This window comes from Canis aureus, chromosome 18 (assembly GCF_053574225.1).
Source record: "Canis aureus isolate CA01 chromosome 18, VMU_Caureus_v.1.0, whole genome shotgun sequence".
Classification (NCBI taxonomy): domain Eukaryota; kingdom Metazoa; phylum Chordata; class Mammalia; order Carnivora; family Canidae; genus Canis; species Canis aureus.
The window spans coordinates 49,087,103-49,102,293 of record NC_135628.1 but is presented as its reverse complement, the minus strand read 5'-3'; the positions used below and the strand labels follow the sequence as shown (position 1 = coordinate 49,102,293).

The 15,191-nt window shown below is 38.0% G+C and overlaps 1 protein-coding gene across 21 annotated transcripts in view; it reads right to left on the bottom strand.

Moving 5' to 3' along the window:
- ASB15 (ankyrin repeat and SOCS box containing 15) overlaps window positions 1–15,191 on the bottom strand; it is a 64,303-nt gene that overhangs the window by 46,504 nt on the left and 2,608 nt on the right. For 16 of the 21 annotated variants that reach the window (XM_077857170.1, XM_077857168.1, XM_077857163.1 and 13 more), the window contains exon 2: window positions 11,820–11,912. The exons of the other annotated variants lie outside the window; for them this stretch is intronic. Coding sequence is in view for 1 of the 16 variants with exons in the window: in XM_077857173.1 (XP_077713299.1) it covers window positions 11,820–11,844 (25 nt within the window). In the remaining 15 variants the exon portion in view is untranslated. The remainder of the gene's footprint in view (window positions 1–11,819; window positions 11,913–15,191) is intronic. 21 annotated transcript variants of the gene reach the window in all.

Sequence of the window (15,191 nt, the reverse complement as noted above, 5' to 3'; positions counted from 1 at the left end):
GACTAGGAACTGACCATTGGACTCAGCAACCTTTAGGTTTGTTTTCTATTCCAAAATCATCTCAGTAACCATCCAGGCTTCCTTTTGTGATTTACCATCTCTCTCCCCCTCTGCCCTGCTTCTTGGTATGGGGAGATAGTGTTCTTATGTTTGGGAGATTGTAGGGCTCAGGGGTAGCCCCCTAGATCTGGAAATATTGCTTCCTTTTCTTATACTTTTTCTCTCTGAAAAATCTCTCTCAGCTCATTTTGTTAGCCTCTGATGAATAAGGCACATAGATTTGTAAAAAGCAGTTCATTTAAAGTTTATACTAGCAATTGCTTTATCATGAAACCATGTCATATCACAGACATGTAAGTAGAATTTACAATTCTACTAATCCCTTAGAAAATCACCCAACACAGAATGAGCAAGTGGGTGAGGTAGAAGGCAGGACTGGGTGTGATAAGCACTGCTGGTGAGGACTTTTGGAACTGTTTGGAGTTTTGCTACACTTCATGGCCCTCACTTCCAGCTTCTTCTCAGAGCTCTTTCCATGATAGCTCCTGAGATCTGAACTGGTCAGGACACTTGGAAATGGGCCCATCTTTCACCTTTCTGGATCTTCCCTTTCCCAGCTAGAATAATAAAATGAGACCTCGAATTAGATGAGCTATTTCTCTTTCAATTTTAAGGATTTATAATTCTTAAATATGAAATAACCATTTCATGTTCTATAGCTTGAACAGTCCTTACTTTTAAAGTTTCTGATTGGGCTAAAATACTTCTGTGTGCAGTGCTGGCCATTCCTTTGCCTTCTATCTGACTTAGATTTTGAAACAGGCTAATGGGGGGCAGGGTGCTTGGGTGGCTCAGTGAGTGAAGTGTCTGACTCCTGGTTTCAGATCAGATCATGATCTCAGGGTTGTGAGTCCAGCTCCGTGCTCAGCACTGAATCTACTTAAGATTCTCCTTCTCCCTCTGTCCCTCCCCTCTTCTTTTTCAAATTAAGTAAATAAATGAATAAATCTTTTTTAAAAAGGCCAATAGGTTAACCCTTAAATGAGATTTACACTGGTTTATTTCATCATCCTACATTCCAATTTCTGAGTAACCTAAATGTGATGTGTTTCCCCTTGAATAGTACCACATTCATTTATTCTGTAGGTAGGATTTAGTAGCTATGTGTCAGGTACAACAGTAATCTCTAGCAAGGCAGTTCTTACTCTCAGTTGGAGGAGATAAAGAGATGGCCAAAAGAAGGTGATATTTGGTTTCCAGGAGAGGACAAAGAATGTATCACAGAGAAGATAAGGGCTTCAGGTGAGAAGGATGAGAAAGACTTTATATATGTAATCTAAAAACAGACAGGCATCCCAGGCAGAGAAAATGCACATAACTCTGAGGGAAAATGGCATATGTGGGAGGAAGGTCACAGAATGCACTGAGGAGCCTGCAGTTAATGAGCCTGAGTTTTTAGCAGGAGGTGGAATATGGGGAACATTATATACTGAACTAGGCAAGTTATGGCTTTATTTTATTTTTTTCTTCTGGGGCAGCGGAATTGACAAAGGACTTACTCCCTGGCATTCACTGGGGCATATGATATTATTCACCAGAATCTCCAAGGTATACGCATAGGGTGAACATTCAACATGCACTCCCTTTGGGTGTTCCAATATAACCCCCCTCCCCCCCCTCACACATCCTCCCTTCCAAAAAGCCATAACCCTCAAATGCTGTGGAATGAGTTTGTCCAAGTGTTCTGAGTTTGAGAACAACTGCAGAAGGTGAGAAGCACCAGTAGGAGTGTTTTCCACAGGAAAATGTCTTGATTTGATTTGATAATTTCTATTCCCTCATCTTTTTTTGCAGATATCTTACCATTAAAATTGAGATGTAGATTATATTCCACAGATGTATGTGGAAAAGAACAGCACAATGTCTGCACCCAGCGTTGCCCAGAATGCGTGACTGGAGCAGTCAGAAGGCTCTTTTCAGGTTGTTAATGAATCTGCTTGCTTTACCTACAAAGCTAATTTAGATTGTCTTTAAATAGTATAGAATCTTTTGAAAATATCCTCAAAATCTCACATTTTTTCCTCAAAATCTGTCAGACTTAAGAGTGACAAAAAAAGGGGGAAAATATGCAAACATGTGGTTCCCAAGGGCACTTAAACAATAATAAAAGAAAAATTTCATTTTACAAAATAATTTATTAAATTATTTCTTAAGTAGCAAGTTATCCTTGTAACGTGATGTACATGAGTTCAACTACAGGTCTTCTCTGAAACCTATCTTTTGGATAGTGAAGCTCACAGATTCCTCTGAATGAGATAAATTAAAAAAGAGGAAGCTAGAAATAATGAAAATACATCCTTAGGACTTAAGTGGGGCAGGATCCTCCTCCCTCAGTTTGGAGCCTAGGTGTCTGGAGAAGAGCTTTCTATAACCATGTGGTTGAACGATCTTGTCCTGCCTCCACTCTTATTATAACAATGCAAAGGGTGGTCAAACAGTAAAGTGAGGCGGTTACATGGTCACTTAATTATTGATGATATTCTGGTTTTGAATTCAAAGAGTCAGGAAGTTCATGGGCTTTCTTCATAGTGGCCCACAGCCCTACTGCAGCTTTCTACCATCTAGGGAGAGTCCTTTTCTTAGAGCAGTGTTTAAGTATATTGTGGAACACGGATGCGCTGAGAGAGAAATAACATCTCCTCCTCCACAAAGAGCTGAAGGAAGCCTGTGGGAGACAATTACCACCTGGCTATCGACTGTGTTATTGGTAAATAAAGGCCATTTCTAAACAGAGATCAGTTGAACCAAAACACTCTGAAGCTGTGGTTGCGTTGAGGGACAGCACCACCTAATGGTAGGAGACACACAGGAATGGATGCCCATTGGTATGCTTTTCCATTCTGCATTTTGAACACTTATTCTAAGACTTAGGGATGCATTGTGGATACAGCAGTCTCTTTTCATAACCGGCTTAACCAGATAGCCTCCGACTGAGCCTCAACACTGTGTTTTGCAGTGGTTTGCTGCCTAGTAATTATAATGATGGCCAATGTTTTTTTGAGGTCTTGTTATAACAAAGTATTAGGCTAAGTCCTTTCCCCAGGGTTTCTGTGTACAGTTGTATAGGTTGTGCCCTGCATAGGGATGCCTTGGGTGAAGGCACCAAGGGAATGAAATCATCTTCATCTCCAGTCATTGATATGAGTGGCCTGGCAAAGGGCTGTGCCTGCCTGGAGAGAGAGTTGAGATTTTCTAAATTGCACAAAGGTGATGTCTAATGCAATCCTGTCATCTGTGCATTAACTCACATTTAATCCTCACAACACTCCTGCAAAGTAAGTGTTACATTATCATGGTCCTTTCTCAAGGAGGAAGTAAGCCTTAGGAAAGGTTAAGTAAATTGCCCAAGTTCCCAGAACCAGTGAGGGGGCACAGCTGACAGACTTGATCATATGCTAAGATACCTCCCAGCAGCGTGAGTGTGTGTGTGCACATGCACACACAGGTGCTTCTGTGTCAATTACCGTCTCCATCCCCATGCTGGAATGAGAGAGGTAGTGTAGTGTCTTCTCACTACAGAGGAGCTCCACTCAAGTGGCCCAGAGCAGAGGCAAGCTCAGAGCTGCTCCAGTGTCTGGCAAGTGTGATTGAATGTCTGCTCTGCTCAATGATTCAAGCAACTCAACAAGTAGCTAAACCAAAACGACATCAAGCATTGCATTAGAGAACCTAGGGTTACCATATACCTCAAGCCTTCACCTGCTACCTTTGCTTAACTTGTATGCTCTCTGAACAGACTTTGCACATTCTTTCCCGTATCTTATTCACCCTGTAACCCATTTCAAATGCCTTTTGTTGCCACTCCCCATCTCTGCGTACAGAAGTCTTGCTCCTTTAAGACCCAGCACCTGGGTGGCTCAGTGGTTGAGCATCTGCCTTTAGCTCAGGTCATCATCTTGGGGTCCTAGGGTCAAGTCCCGCATCAGGTTCCCTGCAGGAAGCCTGCTTCTTCTCCCTCTGCCTATGTCTCTGTCTCTCTCTGTGTGTCTTCCATGAATAAATAAATAAAATATTTTTTTTAATAAATAAAATCTTAAAAAAAAAGACTCAGATTCACTCTTCCTTCTCCACCTCTACGAAATTTTCCCAATCATAATTCATCTCCTTTTCTTCTTTATTTTCCGATTATATATTTGTTTGCCTTGTACTATATGTGCATTTCTTACATTGGGTTTTAATCTGTAAACAGGTTAATCTGAGGACACAGGATGTAATGCATGGGATTTGCACAAAGCAGGAGTGCAGTAAATGGGAATTGAATGAAAGGCCTGGGGACCTAAACAAGAGCAAGAGAAACCTGCAGCTTCACCATAGGTTTCATGTTCTTACTTAAACTAAATGTCTAAATAGGCATTTCATAACACAGGGAATAACAAGCTGGGAGTCTGAAGGCAAATCCACAATGTATTGCATAACATAATAGATTTGATTTTAATAAAGACCTAGTGAATAATTTAATTAGTGTGATTTGCCATAATTAACTCCGCTCCCAGGAGCTGAGCAAGTTATAACTTTGCAAATCTCTTGGTAACAGGCAGATTGCAAACTAGTTCAGAGTTAATTTTTAACTTTCACTTTGGCTATGATTGTCTATTAGAACCTCAGGCTAAAGATAAGCAAAAATTAAGTCAAAGAAAGAAACAGAAAAGTCATTCAGAATATTTCTGAGAGTATTTCTAGAGAATGTATTTTGCATAGAAGTGAATTGGGAATTAAAAAAAAGACTTTGGGAAACAAACAGAACTATTATAACCTCTGCAGTGAGTCTATAGCAATGTAGAAATTTAACAATAGTCATTTGAAAAATAAATTTAGGATTCTTCTTCTATAATTCTAACAAGATATTTTTATCTAAGATTTTTTCCCAATTAAGGTTTGCAATTATTAAGGAAAACATATTACAATGGAATCAATGTATTCAAATATAATTGGTAAATTATATGACTATATGCTAAGATACCTCCCAGCAGTGTGAGTGTATGTGTGTGTGTGTGAACATGACCCGCATTTTTATATATTGGATAACGCTATTAATACGGTTTCTTTTTTCTTACCTTTGCATATAAAGTATCTTGTATTTAAACTGTGTTATCATAGATTTGTATTAAGAAAGACAAAACGGGATATGTCAGATAGGAAATAGGAGAAATAAGACTTCACAAAGTTTACTGATGGCAATGGTTCAGTTGCCTGAAGATCTACAAGAGGGAGGGTGGACTATAGGATGGAAAATTCTAACCAAGCACACATGAGTATCATTGATAAAGGAAAGGGTGAGGCATTGAATGAAATTTCTGTACTTCATAGCAATCTCTCTCATAAGCTCTAATATTAAAAGGGCATATACACCCTCTTACACTGTTGGTGGGAATGTGAACTGGTGCAGCCACTCTGGAAAACTGTGTGGAGGTTCCTCAAAGAGTTGAAAATAGATCTGCCCTATGACCCAGCAATTGCACTGCTGGGGATTTACCCCAAAGATACAGATGCAATGAAACCCTGCACCCCGATGTTTATAGCAGCAATGTCCACAATAGCCACACTGTGGAAGGAGCCTCGGTGTCCATCGAAAGATGAATGGATAAAGAAGATGTGGTCTATGTATACAATGGAATATTCCTCAGCCATTAGAAATGACAAATACCCACCATTTGCTTCGACATGGATGGAACTGGAGGGTATTATGCTGAGTGAAATAAGTCAATTGGAGAAGGACAAACATTATACGGTCTCGTTCATTTGGGGAATATAAATAATAGTGAAAGGGAATAGAGGGGAAGGGAGAAGAAATGGGTAGGAAATATCAGAAAGGGAGACAGAACATGCAAGACTCCTAACTCTGGGAAACGAATTAGGGGTGGTGGAAGGGGAGGAGGTCGGGGGGTGGGGGTGACTGGGTGGCGGGCACTGAGGTGGGCACTTGACGGGATGAGCACTGGGTGTTGTTCTGTATGTTGGCAAATTGAACACCAATAAAAAATACATTTATTATTAAAAAAATAAATAAAAGGGCATATACAACAGATGGTCAAGGTCCCTATAAGGCAGATAAATATAAAGATTAGTATAACAATGTTAGGAAAATTAAAGCCTCAGACTATTAAAATAACATGTATCTAGGTCAAGGCAGGTTATTTGCTGGACACTGAAAAACATCCAGTTCTGATTACAGAAATATTGCTGATAAAGTTGGAGCAAGACAGGGGTGCCTGGGTGGCACATGTAGTTAAGATCTGTCTTTGGCTCAGATCATGATCTCAGGGTCCTGGGATTGAGCCCATATCAGGTTCCCTGCTCAGTGGGGAATTTGCTTCTCCCTCTCTCTCTGCTGCTCCCCCTGCTTTCTCTCTCTCTCTCTCTCATAAAAAAATAAAAAAATAAAAAAATAAATAAATAAATAAATAAATAAATAAAATCTTTTTAAAGATTATCAAAAAAATTGGAGCAAGACAGAATGAAAAAGGTATCAGGAGGCTTTGAATGGCTAAATGTTGTGATTTTTTTTTAACTGATGTAAAATATAAGCAGGTAATTTATGAGCAGTTAGGACAGAGATAGATAATCCAGTATGGATTGTGAATAACTTCTATCATTGGAACTTTATTTTACCATTCATGTACCCTTTCATTTATTCAACATTGTAAAAGTAATTTCTATGTGTAAGGTACTATGCTTGGCATTTTTTTCCACAAGGAACACTAGTTGGTAAAGGTCATAAAATTTCTACAAGGCCTTTGACAGAAACTCACTTAGGAACCCCAGGGATAAAATAAAGAAACATGCATGAAGGAAAGGTTAAGTGGGTCAAGACTAAATAACCATACCCAAGGAAAATCTTAATAAAATGCTGAAATGATTTGACCGTGTTCAAGAAGTTCCATGTCTTTATTAGCCTTTTTTTCCCCCACTTTAAATCCATCAAATTCTGTTTTATTCCTGGTCTATTTTTTTTATTGGAGTTCCATTTGCCAACATATAGCATATCACCCATATAGCATATCACCCAGCATATGTCAAGTGCCCGCCTCAGTGCCTGTAACCCAGTCACCCCAACCCCCCACCCACCTCCCTTTCCACTACCCCTTGTTCATTTCTCAGAGTTAGGAATCTCTCATATTCAGTCATCCCCACTGCTATTTTCACTCATTTTCTCTCCTTTCCCCTTTATTCCCTTTCACTATTTTTAATATTCCCCAAATGAATGACACCATATAATGTTTGTCCTTCTTCGATTGACTTATTTCACTCAGCATAATACCTTCCAGTTCCATCCACGTTGAAGCAAATGGTGGGTATTTGTCATCTCTAATGGCTGAATAATCTTCCATTGTATACATAGACCACATCTTCTTTATCCATTCATCTTTCGATGGACACCGAGGCTCCTTCCACAGTTTGGCTATTGTGGACATTGCTGCTAGAAACAGCGGGGTGCAGGTATCCTGGCGTTTCACTGCATCAGTATCTTTGGGATAAATCCCCAGCAGTGCAATTGCTGGGTCATAGGGCAGGTCTATTTTTAACTCTTTGAGGAACCTCCACACAGTTTTCCAGAGTGGCTGCACCAGTTCACATTCCACCAACAGTGCAAGAGGGTTCCCCTTTCTCCACATCCTCTCCACAAACAACATTTGTTGTTTCCTGTCCTGTTAATTTTCACCATTCTCCCTTGTGTGAGGTGGTATCTCATTGTGGTTTTGATTTGTATTTCCCTGATGGCAAGTGATGTGTAGCATTTACTCATGTGCATGTTGGCCATGTCTATGTCTTCCTCTGTGAAATTTCTGTTCATGTCTTTTGCCTATTTCATGATTGAATTTTTTGTTTCTTGGGTGTTGAGTTAGATAAGTTCTTTATAGATCGTGGATACTAGCCCGTTATCTGATATGTCATTTGCAAATATCTTCTCCCATTCTGTAGGTTGTCTTTTAGTTTTGTTGACTGTTGCTTTTGCTGTGCAGAAGCTTCTTATCTCGATGAAGTCCCAAATATTCATTTTTGCTTTTGTTTCTCTTGCCTTCATGGATGTATCTTGCAAGAAGTTGCTGTGGCCAAGTTCAGAAAGGGTGTTGCCTGTGTTCTTCTCTAGGATTTTGATGGAATCTTGTCTCACATTTAGATCTTTCATCCATTTTGAGTTTATCTTTGTGTATGGTGTAAGGGAGTGGTCTAGTTTCATTCTTCTGCATGTGGCTGTCCAATTTTCCCAGCACCATTTCTTGAAGAGAGTGTCTTTTTTCCAGTGGATAGTCTTTCCTGCTTTGTCGAATATTAGTTGACCATAGAGTTGAGGGGTCATTTCTGGATTCTCTATTCTGTTCCATTGATCTATGTGTCTGTTTTTGTGCCAGTACCACACTGTCTTGATGACCACAGCTTTGTAGTACAACCTGAAATCTGGCATTGTGATGCCCCCAGCTATGGTTTTCTTTTTTAATATTCCTCCGGCTATTTGGGGTCTTTTCTGATTCCACATAAATCTTTTTGTAAATTTTTTTTTATTTATTTATGATAGTCACGGAGAGAGAGAGAGAGAGAGAGAGAGAGAGAGAGAGAGGCAGAGACACAGGCAGAGGGAGAAGCAGGCTCCATGCACCGGGAGCCTGACGTGGGATTTGATCCCGGGTCTCCAGGATTGTGCCCTGGGCCAAAGGCAGGGGCTAAACCGCTGCGCCACCCAGGGATCCCTGATTCTACACAAATCTTAAGATGATTTGTTCCAACTCTCTGAAGAAAGTCCATGGTATTTTGATAGGGATTGCATTAAATGTGTAAATTGCCCTGGGTACCATTGACATTTTCAAAATATTAATTCTTCCAGTCCATGAGCATGAAATATTTTTCCATCTCTTTGTGTCTTCCTCAATTTCTTTCAGAAGTGTTCTGTAGTTTTTAGGGTATAGATCCTTTACTTCTTTGGTTAGGTTTATTCCTAGGTATCTTATGCTTTTGGGTGCAATTGTAAATTGATTAGCCCTTTAAGTTATATAACTATAACTAAAACCCACCAAATTTGGGGGTTTGCAAAACCTGGGAAGGAAAGAATTATTGCAGAAAGAATTTGAGTTGACTTATCACAATACATAAAGTATGACAAAATTTCATGAATTAAAATGGATCTGAGTAAAAAACTGGAGCTAAAATAAAAGTGCATATCATTATGATGGGTTCACCTGTCTTAAATGAACCAAAAATTGGCCTTAATCTTTCTAAAAGCTGTTAAAGGAAACCAGATCATTTATAGAACTATTTAATGTAAACCATAGTGCTTGGTACTAGCAGGGTGGCAGTATTAGTATCAAAGTAATAGTGAAACACATCCCTGGAAATAATAGAACACAAGTGCTCATGTTTTTGTCAAAATACAAAATTATCTTAACATGCTAGAAAAATGGGGAAAATCCAACAATGGAATTTATCAAGGACATATTAAAGCCATACATTGAAGTTCAAAATATTAGTCACATAGGTTTGTGAGGTAAAAACCTGGTTTAAAAGCCAATAATATTAAAAAAAAAACCCAGATACCTTAATTGTTAAATTAAGGTCTTAATTAAATTAAGTATGAGTGAGTTATGCATAGCTATTTTTACAACTACAATCATAATCTTACCTGATATTAATAGAGGAACAGTTTTCCAATCAAAATAGATCATAATAAGTTTTCTGGTTTGAACACAGATAATAAGTTTGTATTTTTCTATTTTTTTTTTTTCTGGAAATTGATGCAAAAGCAACACGGAGAATGACAACAAAACAAATGTAAATGTCATTCTCAGCAAAATCAGACTAAAATAATCAGTAGACTTCACAAAAAGTAAGGGCTGCTACAAGCATAAAGATTAGAAAGAAATCTTTGCAGGAGGATGTAAAAAGAAGTAAAGAACAGTGAGAAGGCAGGTGACAGCAGATCTTAAAAACACCAGCACATATACACTTCCTAAAGGTGAAGCACTTATGTTCAGAGTGAGTTCTGCAGTAAAAGTTACAGCAGCAACTAAAGAGAGGAAGGTAGTGACACCAACCCTCTTGTATCTGGTTTGGTTCAGAGAACCAGAAAGAGGCAGCTACACCAAGAAACACATGGATGAGTGATAGCTGCAGGAAGAAGTCCCTGTTCTTTTCTGAACATACTTGGCCCAGGAAAATCCAACTTATTTTAAAATGATTAATAAATATGGATGTCTTATAGGACAGATGTAAATACAAAGAAAGATAAGGAGGAGAGTAGCAGAACTTTGCAACAGATAAATTACACTCATATGGAAAGTGTTGCCATTGAGTAGATGAAAATTATGGTCATCTCTTTTATCATTAAGTGGAATAACAATGACACAATTTCATCAATGAAAAGACTACAAAGTAGAAATGTGAGAACTAAGTGAACAGGTGGAAATAGAAAAGCAGAAAGTGAACAAAAATCTGGCCAAATTCAGAAAGAAAAAAAAAAAAAACACAAGCTTTTTAAAATCAAATTTGGAAGACTTCTCTAGGGGTATAGACCCCGAAGACAACACAGTATGAAATATAGGGGAAAAAAGTGAGAAGAGAAAACAAAATAGAATGACAAATTTAAAAGCATTAGAAAGGATAGTAGAGTACATATCTATATATTTTTATGTTTAAGACAGTCAAGGTTCAACAAATGCATAGTTGGAGACCCTAAGGAAGGAAGTTTAAAAAAAAAAGAGAGAAGCAAACAAGAATTGAAAGACATAAATAATAAGAACTTCCTGAAATAAAAGATTTAAGTCTAAGTAGGTACAGGATGCACTGTGCGTCTGGGGGAAAATGACCTAAAAATTTAATACAGAGATGTAATCTACTAATGCCATTGGATTTTAAAGATAAAGAAAACTTATTTTGCCAGGGTTAAAAAAAAAAAGATAAAATCATTTATAAAGGGAACAGCAATCTGACATAATATTTCTCCAGAGCAGCACCTAAAGATCCTCAAGGGAAGAAACCATGAGCCAATAATTTTATATCCGGTCATGCTGTCATTCAAGGATCCACTTGTAAGACTAAAAAATACTGTATATTGTTTGCATGAGACCTTCTTAAAGAAACTGGTAGAGGATTAATTCAGCCAAACAATAAATGACTGGGGTAGCTAAGACATATGGATTAGCAGAGAATATTGAAAAAAAATTTACTATAGAACTAGTAACAAAAGCAATGTAGGAATAAGAGTTACAGAACAGAATGTTGACATTACCTAGCCTCACAACATGGAAATGATACAGCTAACATAAATTTGGGATAGGAAGGTAAGTGCAGTATTGATTGCCTCAGTTGGTGTGGCTAGGAAAAAAATGATAAAAAGTAAATCTGACCTACCAAATCATGGAAGTATAAAAATATTTAAACTATCAAGGTGAACACTGAGAAAAGCAATATTTTTTACTAAGATTGAGGGATAGAAAAAATGCAGAGAGGCAGGGGGATGGGTGGGGTCGAAGGAGGAGCATGACCACTTCATTAATTTTTTTCCTAGTAGGGAACTAACAGCAACTGTTTAAAAAAAAATGGAAACCAAGAGAATTATGCAATATTATAAATATAAAGTTAACTAATGAATAAAAAATATGTTTTTCAAACCTGTGAAGAATTACATAAAAGATAAAAGATGTGTAGGAAAAAGTATTTTTAAAAACTACAAAAATCAGAGCAAATACATCTGTTATACCATTATATGTAAATGAGCCTAACTTGATTAAGGAAAAGGATCAATTTCACACATTCATGGTGATTTTTACCTTTCTCTCTATGTCTTTCTCCCATTTGTGTTGTAGAGCCAAGGGAGTTAGAGGTTAATGGAGTAGGATGTGAATCCAGTAAAGTATACAAGACTGAAATAGAAAAATAAAATAAAGAATGGTGTGAAGGAAAATGAGACCGGAAGTACTTAAACTGATATGAACTGCCTATTACTGGATAAACATGACTCCATTCTTCAAGAGAAGATATTAGATACAAATTCTTTTTTTTTTCAAGATTTTATTTATTATTTATTTATGAGAGACACACAGAGAGAAGCAGAGACATAGGCAGAGGGAGAAGCAGGCTCCCTTCAGGGAGCCCGATGTGGGACTGGAACCCACTGAGCCACCCAGGCGTCCCTAGATACAAATTCTTTTGAACAAAGTAGAGTGGGTTAAGAAATTAACTGCTTTGCTGTAAGAATGAACTGCTAGAGTAAATACAGATTACTAAAATAATAGACATTAAATAGTACAGCCTCAGGCCATTTAGGATTAAAGGGGAAAGTAAACTTTAAAAAATAGGTTTATTTTATTTTATATATTTTAAAAGATTTTTATTTTTAATTTATTTATTTATGATAGTCACAGAGAGAGAGAGAGGCAGAGACACAGGCAGAGGGAGAAGCAGGCTCCATGCACCGGGAGCCTGATGTGGGATTCGATCCCGGGTCTCCAGGATCGCGCCCTGGGCCAAAGGCAGGCGCCAAACCGCTGCGCCACCCAGGGATCCCTTGATTGGCCTTTATTTCTGGGATATTCTAACATGAGCAAGGAAAGCTGAATACAGTAAGAAATTGACTCCCTATGTCTTCACTCCAGCACATATACCTGCTTACATCTAGTCCGAGGCTTGCTCCCATCCACCTTGACAGATTATGGTCTGAGCAGATACTGGTTCTGCAAGGGACACGCTGCAAAGGAGCTACAGCTGTGCTTTTAGGATTATTACGTTAATTCTGTTTAGCTTCCCTTTTACACCTTGTTTACTGGCCCTGAGTTACTGTGGGTGTGCTGTTCTCCGTCTTGGTCAGCTGGATTTCTAGGACCAGTATCTACCATTCTTCTTAGCAGGTAGCAGGGAAAGCCTGCTTCTTTACCCTGCTACCCCTCCCTCCTCCAGGCACTGATAGCAACATTTTGGCTATCCCCCTCCTTCTTTTCTTTTACTGCCCCTTGTCAGCCTCATTCATTCTCCAACTATTAAAAATGCATGCAATAGTGTTCTAATGTCATATGAGGGCATATAATCAAGTTCTGCTTATCCGCTAGTCACTGTTCTTAGCCGTGACTTTGTAAGTGGCATATTGGCTCTTTTTGGGTCCTAGCCACTCCTAGACTAGATTTTCTTTTTCTTAATGTTGATATATATCTGAGATATATTTTTAAAAATATTTTATTTATTCATGAGAGATACAGAGAGAGAGAGAGAGAGAGAGAGGCAGAGACACAGGCAGAGAGAGAAAAGCAGGCTCCATGCAGGGAGCCTGACATGAGATTCAATCCTGGATCACGCTCTGAGCCGAAGGCAGGCACCAAACCGCCGAGCCACTCAGGGATCTGAGATATTTTAGACCAAATTCCTTTATGTTGTACTGCTTATTATGTTTTTTTACCAAGTGAAATTGCCAGAAAAATCTTAAAAAAAACAAAAAACAAAAAAAACAGATTCTTCATCCCCTCAATGGTATAGAAGATCGCCAAGACTGCCATTTACAAAATCGGTCTCTTTATCACCACCTCCTGGAGAACTGACTGCATGACTTATGAAGTCATCTTAACTGGCTTTCTACTGAAAAAAAAAAGGCAGTTTGGGATATTTTATAATACCTCTAACATTACAGGATTACTTTGTAATGGAGAGAGGCAAGTTGCCTGAATGTATAAGAAGACCCCTGAGACTATTTTTTACTACATTTTATGTTATATATTATAAACTGCATAATATTATATATATTGCAAATAATGGAGCTCTTGGGAATTAAATCTAGATGGACCATGAAATTTGGATTAAAAGTTTCCACAATTAGGGCATCTGGGTGGCTCAGTGGTAGAGCGTCTACCTTTGGTTCCGGTCATGATCGTAGGGTCCTGGGATCGAGTCCCGCATCTGGGTCCCCGCAGGGAGCCAGCTTCTCCCTCTGCCTCTCTCTCTGTGTCTCTCATGAATAAATCAAGTATTTTTAAAAAGTTTCCACAATTAAAATATTTACTCAGCTTTTCAAATAAGATAAAATGAAGTGTAATAAAAAGTTGAAACTGGTGAAAAGATATAAGTGTAGTAACTATTTTTAACTACTCTCATTGACATAAAATGACAGATCTTATTTCTAAATTCTGTTATGGTATTTTTTAAAAAATAATTATTGTTGTATTACTATTTTATTAGTATATTATTATTACCATTTATGTTAATAAATGCTTATTTATTTTAATCTCATAAGATGGTTTCCAACTGCTTAAAAAACATTCCTGACTTTCAGCACTTTTTTTTTCTTCTCTGCTTTTAAGTGGAGAGCAGTAGCTTTTGGTACACAGAAGTGGTGCTAGACATGCCCCCTATTGGCAAGGGTGAAGTGGCTAGAAATCTTTATTACTCCATTCTTCTATAGGTTCTATTTTTCAATAGAGATACCTGTGTTTAACCTCAATGTTAAACTTATTCCACATCTGGGTGACAGTGTTGGATATCCCCATTTTCACACACCAGATAACTCAAATAAGTGGAAACTGATAACCACTAAGATAAAAGTTGGTAATGGCTTTTATCTAAGTTATAGCCCAATTTAGAGTGAGGTTCTAAAAACCACCATATAGAAAACATACCAAAAATTATCTGGTTGTAGTCCCTTTTTAGAAATATTCATAGCACAGATAGAAAAGACTGTAAAGAACTAAGATATTTTGAATATGCCTGATATGAATGGAGGCAAAAAAGATGGGTAATGTCTAAACAATTTGAATTTTAACATTTTGGTCTAAGAACTAATTTGAAAAAATATGATTTTCTTTCTTGTCAAGTTCGGGAGAGGGAAAAATACTCCCTGAGGGGACATTATTTTCACCCTTGTTCCCTGACCAGGAAAACTAAGAGTAAACCAGCCAACATAGTACTTGTCCCCTTTAGATTATTAGGAACGAGCCTCTCATGCCCTGAAAATTGAGATGCTTTCTTCCTTTTCAGCCTTTTGGTTTCATGTCTCCCTCAAGTAATTGGCTGGGAAACATAGCTCCAGAGCCTTAGATTCTAGAGAAACACTCTAACTTCCTGACTTTGGTAAGATTCAGCCCTTTGCAGAAGAGTATCTATCATTAAGAAGCAGTGTAGGAGGTCCTAATTCTTCCAGTTACTTAATTTTGGAGAAACAA